We start from the raw sequence: 6029 nt of genomic DNA, 5'->3' as shown, positions 1-6029 counted from the left end.
AAACAACGGATTTGAGGAAAGATTGAAGTAGCTACGCTTGTTGGACTCGGCAAACCTTCGACAATCAGAATCACGAACTCTAGGCCACCGAACATAGATAGGTTTCCAAAATAACCGGACCCATTTAGTTTCGAAACAACACAAAAGCTATACAGCAAATAAACGAGCACTTAATTATAAATTACAGAGTAAACTTAAAGGTTAGAAAATAAGCTAAACGCCCCCCCTAATCTAGGCTTCCGCTTTCTTCTCCATTACCGGATACTCTACTACGACGGAGTATAAAATTGGGGGAAACGACCTTTTTGCGAGCTCGCTTTTGACTCCAATGGCGGCACCAAAACGACGTCTCTTAATCTGCATCGTCGTCACACTACTGGTTCTGTTTCTCAATGTTGTATCTTCAGAAGAAACCCTAACAAATTACGACGATCATTACGAACGCACTGATAATAGTGATAATGATGATTCAATTCTCAAAATCAAACACCAACATCTCTTATCCTACATTCTCAATTTAGGTATTTTTTTCACTTATATTTTATTTTATTCTGTTGTAAAATCAGCTGCGAAATTTGTACGCTTTATGATCGATTTCATATTGTGTGATGTATTTGTTACAGTATGTGATTGTATGGACTCTAGGGTTTATGCTTTAAAGTTTGTTATATTAAAATATAAAAGAAATAGTTTGTTAGATGCAACTATAACTTAGTGAAACTTTTATCACATTTTGGTGCAATGAACCCTTTTAAGAATATCATGAATATGCCTGTTTAAAGTTTGAACAAGTTAGATTGTGTTGTATTACTGTTATTTTGCCTATTAGTTCTGTGAAAGATTGTTCTTGGAATGATTGTTTAACAGAGCAGGAAATTATAGAATTTATTAAACTGTGCTAAGTTTTTGTGATTATGATGATAAGAGAAGTGAATGGTGTTAAAAGCCTTGTCGATTAGTGACATATCGTGAATTTTTACTACTGTATGAGGACTCATCTTAGTTTTGTAACCAAATGTTCTTAGAGTCCAGCATCGATGAGAGGAGCCGTGACATTAGCTCCAAGGACGAAAGAATTAAACAATTGGAGACGATTGTTTTAGAGAAATCGAAGAGTTTGTCTTCCTTGCATAGTGAAATTCAGTCTCTCCAGGTCAGCATTTGCTTACATATAGTTACTGATTACTGTTAGTTATTTATTGAAATCTGAGTAAATCAGTTAACAATGTTTATGTATTTAGTTGATATACGATAGAAAATGGGTCACCTTTGTTGAGGTTATGTTTAGTTTCTTGATTAGGTCGATGTCACTAGACATGGTTTTTAGATTTTGTTTGACAGGAAAAAGAATCTTCTGATGTTAAGGAGCAAGAGGGTGAGGTTCTTGAGCGGTTCGGTGAACTTGTAAAGCAGGTGATGTTCGTAATATCTTAGACAAATAAAAGTATATTATCATGGATGAATATCTCTAACAAAGTGTTTTTTTGATAGGTTGAAAATCTGAAAGATGAAATAGCAATGCAAAAGGCTAAAAAGGATGCACTTGAAACTCGAATAAACACCGCTGAGACTAAAATTGCAGAATTGAATTTGAAACTTGAAAAGGTAATCATCAATCGTGAATTAATCATTTTGTACAACTTATGTGGTACTTATTTCTCATAGATGTTGTATTATATGTTGCACCATCTATTGTTCTGCTATCTTTATATCTTTTTATTTTCTCTTTTTCCAGCTACAAAGGATAAATGAAGAACAAAAGATTAGAATTCGTAATACAGAAGACGCTTTACGGACAGTCGAGGTTCGTTGAAATGTTGGGTTTTTAGTATTCAAAATGTCCATTTTATTCAGCCAATTGCAATAATGATAATGTTTCTTCAGGAAGAAAGAATTAGAGTTCAATTGAAAGCTGCTCAGCACTCTAAAGAACTGGAAGAGGTATGCTGTTGTTACAACTTGGTTTATAGATGTTCTCTATTATCTGCGTTTTAATTTGATTCAGTTATTTGTGTTGTCATATTTACTATTTACTATTGCTATGTAACATTATATGCAAGCTATTTGTGTATTAGGTTCATAATTCATGGCTACCACCTTGGCTAGCAGTTCATCTATTTCAGTGTCAGGTATTATCATTTTTCTAACTATGGTAATTATCTTTAGACTGGTAATGTTTGGGTTCAGGTGAGTTGGCTTGACCCGATTGTTCAATTTTATATAAACATACTATCTCTAAGATACGATTTTAAGAATTATGCTATTTCAATAATGATCTAATCTCTTGAATAAAGCGAGTCGGTAGGTTGCATGGAATGAAAATATACATACTATCAATTTTACCCGTTTGACCCATCTGGCCTGATTTGTTTTAGATAGTCTTTTTGAGTTTACGTGGCATAACCCGAATCACCCATTTTACACGTAAATGGGTCGAAATCGGTTTGCAATCTGTTAATTGGGTTTACTGATATTTCATTTTTTTCTGTATCTATTTCTTAATGTGTAGACCTTCATGGTAAACAATTGGAATGTTTATGGAAGACCAGCTCTGGATGCAGCCGTTCAAAAGGTCGTAGACACATGGATTTAAAGATTGCAGTAAATCACTTGCTGTTAGGATTAGCTAATTATATTAGCAAATCTGTCTTGTATTAATTTATATACTTGAATCATTTCTAGGCACTGGAAACAAACGTTCAAGTTCAAAACTGGGGACGACTCTACATTGATGAGCTACAGACAGTAAGTTGGTTCCTTTGAACCGCAACACTTGTTCTAAAAATTCTGATAGTTTATGACTAATTAGTGTGTCACATATGATTACAAGAGTTTTTCTTTTCATTAAAAAATAATTTACCTTTCTGAATAAGTTAAGATAGGAGGTTTAGCAAGTTTTGACATATTTGACCCGTTTTCTTATAAGCAGATTTGTACCATTCTTTTGTTTTTTACTCATTCCACCTACTAGAGATAAAATATAATCTGCTTTCCAATAAATTCAAGTAAAACGTCACATGAAACAACCCATTTGTAAGTAAATGGGTCGAAATTCCCAGGACTATATGAGTTTTTCTTCTTTGCTTATCATTATAGTTTAGTTTTCTTGTTTGATCTTTCTATTTAGTTTTATCTCTTATTTTTTATATCTGCAGAAGTGGATCCCCACCGTCAAGGAACAATGGCTTACATTTGTGACAAATACGGAACCAAACATGCAAGTCCTTACTGCCAATACAGTCGAATTTTACCATGAATCTAAAAAAGCTTTAATGCCTCATGTTATCAAGATACAACATGTTCTGGATCCATACATTAAGGTCTGGTTCTATGCAAATCATTAAATTACTGTTTATATATCTATTGAAGTATTTATTGAATAAGAGGGCTTACCAGCCTAGCAGTATGCAAGGAACTCTCCAACTAATACATTGTTGGCTCAAGTCCCACGGTGGAAATATGTATATATCTGTGGTGTGTATATAATATCGTGGGATAGATTCTAATGTTGCTGCTGGGAAAATAATGATTATTGAAGTATTTATTAGCTCATTATTATTATTAATATTATTAATATTATATTAATTAATAAGTTAATAAGTATAATAATAAAAAGTTGGCTCAAGAAGAAGTGTATGCATGTCAAACACAGCCTGATCTGATTCTGTTTTGACCCATTACCCAACCTGAGAGACCTAAATATTTTACTGTAATACATGTTATTAAACTTGTGCTATATGTTTACAGGAAGCTAACAAGTTCACAAAGCCCTATACTAATCAGCTTACAAAGACACTGAAACCACATATTAATAAAGCACACATTTTCTTGAAGCCTTACACCAAGAAAGTACTCCGTGGTTACAGACGGGTTTCTAAGACGATCCTAAAAAACCATCGCCAGGTACAATTGTCTAAATCTCTATTTTAAAAACTCTCATGTGTGTTTTTTTTTTCTTACTTTTTGTTATGTCTAGTTCATTATTCTCCCGTTTCTCGTGATTTCTGATGTATCTAGAGACGTGATAGCAAGAAACTTTTAGCTTATTCTGTTGCACAATATTTGGTGAGTGGCTGATTTTGCTGTTATTTTTGAAGGCCCGTGCTAACATTCATGCTATGCTGAATAGCAATGAGTTTACGCGCCCGTTTGCAAGTTACGAGCTAGAGTGGTTTATGGTATGTGCCTTTTACTATACTCTTTTATCCGCTTAATATGTAGTATCTAACTTGGAGGTGGCAGTTTTGACCTAGGTAATGATGACTGGATCAGCTCAGTTTATAATTGATTTTTAATCGGTCAAACGGGAACAGAAAAAGCTCAGCTTAAAATGAAATGGGTCAAAAGTGTTGGAAGGCCTTTTTATAAGTGCATTTTCAATGCTTGGAACATCCCAAAACATTTTATTCCATATATTTTTTTTAATATTAATATGGATATAATATGAATCTTTGTAATCAGATCTAATACGCTGATTAATTTTTTGAAAACATAAATTTTTTGAAGTTATGCGAATTAAATTTTTGTTTGATCCATTACCCTGCCCGCCATTTTATCACCTTAATTTTTTAAATAGTTTATATTGCTGTATGACTGATGAGATCATCATTGAACGTCTATAGGCCTCTGCTTTTATGGTTTTCCCTGTGATGGTTGTACTTAGTAGGGTGTCAAGTTTATTCAGGTTTATTTGATTTCTTTTAAGATAACCTCAATTTGTTTAATTGATGTATTTCTTGAATGTTGTGTGTAAATATGGTTCATTGATTTTGCAGTAAAAAGTCAAGAAGGCGTACCCGTAGTTCCCATACAAACCATTCACGCCGTAGGGCAAAACGGAGAGTCCCAGAAAAGTCAACTACAGCAACATAGTCCAGAACACTGTCCAATGTATGTTTAAATAACTTCAAAAAACTATTGTTTAAAGCATAAAACTTTATTAGTTGTCATATAACTAGTGCTTCTCAAAACTTCTTATATTATATAACTTGTACAAATGTTGTTGAAATCAAATCTAACTTATTTAGTTTCATTATTGATTTTATTAAAGAATAATCATCATTTTTGTAACTTCATAGTCACTTGTGATCATTAAGTTATATTTTTTTTATTATCTCAAACATTTAATTTCCTCACATATTAAGGCTGATTTATAAATTTACCGTCATATTTCAAAAGAAGATAAATGGGCTGAAATGGCCATGTCTACTACTCGTAGTATTTTGTTATATCATCATAAAATAATAATGTCTTTGTTATTGAAAACAGGCAGATTAGATCTAGAGCTAGCAGCAGGTTCTGTATTGATACGGTGTGTGAGAATTGAAGATCTGCTCACTGTAGAAGGTGGACTCTAGTTACATCATACTCTATTACAAATTACTTGTATCATACTCCTAAATTTTTAATACTAATCGATTCACTAAACTTTGCAGAAATACAAACGATATGAAGAATGATGGTAGTAATTAATACGTCCTCTTTTGCCTCTTAAACATGTCCGTTTATAAGTATATGCTTTTCTTTGGATCGATCGTTATTTTGATGTGCATGTAACTATGTTAAACTTTTAAAAGTAAAATACCCCCCGGTTTTTGTTGCATATGGTTTCTATATCCGTTTTCAGAAAAAGTTCAAGGCTTTGAGCACTGTTATGGTTGCAAGTTTACAACTTTAAGTGAGTTTTGATATAATCTTCACTGAAATAATATTGCTCTTATGAACAGGCTTTCTTCAGTTTCTGCTGATTCTTGTTAATATTTTATTTCTATATCTGTTAATTGTATTATTATCTAACCTGATATTGATTTGATATTTAATTTGGCATATTAGTTTGAATTTTCGTTCCTGTAGTGTAAAAGTTGGATTTGGTTTGTTATTAAAATTGACTTGCCACTCGTGAACAAAACCATTTTGTCAGATGTATAGTTTTGGGCCAGAGCAGATACTAGTTTGTTGTTTTTGTTGGAAATTTTGTTATTCAAACGTTATATCAGGAGATCCAAATATTGCATATACCTTTATACAAC

General features: G+C 32.6%; 1 protein-coding gene across 1 annotated transcript; it reads left to right on the top strand.

Moving 5' to 3' along the window:
- Positions 1–208: 208 nt before the first annotated feature.
- LOC139890690 (uncharacterized) lies at positions 209–5728 on the top strand. Its single transcript, XM_071873598.1, has 16 exons — positions 209–521; positions 1026–1153; positions 1342–1413; positions 1492–1605; positions 1736–1804; positions 1885–1941; positions 2076–2129; positions 2510–2572; positions 2683–2745; positions 3156–3320; positions 3748–3903; positions 4098–4178; positions 4623–4684; positions 4776–4890; positions 5269–5346; positions 5436–5728. The coding sequence occupies exons 1-14, from the start codon at positions 329–331 to the stop codon at positions 4870–4872; spliced, it is 1374 nt and encodes a 457-aa protein (XP_071729699.1). The 5' UTR covers positions 209–328; the 3' UTR covers positions 4873–4890; positions 5269–5346; positions 5436–5728.
- Positions 5729–6029: the final 301 nt, after the last annotated feature.

The sequence above is a fragment of the Rutidosis leptorrhynchoides genome, chromosome 2, assembly GCF_046630445.1.
Source record: "Rutidosis leptorrhynchoides isolate AG116_Rl617_1_P2 chromosome 2, CSIRO_AGI_Rlap_v1, whole genome shotgun sequence".
Lineage (NCBI taxonomy): Eukaryota > Viridiplantae > Streptophyta > Magnoliopsida > Asterales > Asteraceae > Rutidosis > Rutidosis leptorrhynchoides.
This window is presented reverse-complemented; position numbering and strand designations above follow the sequence as displayed.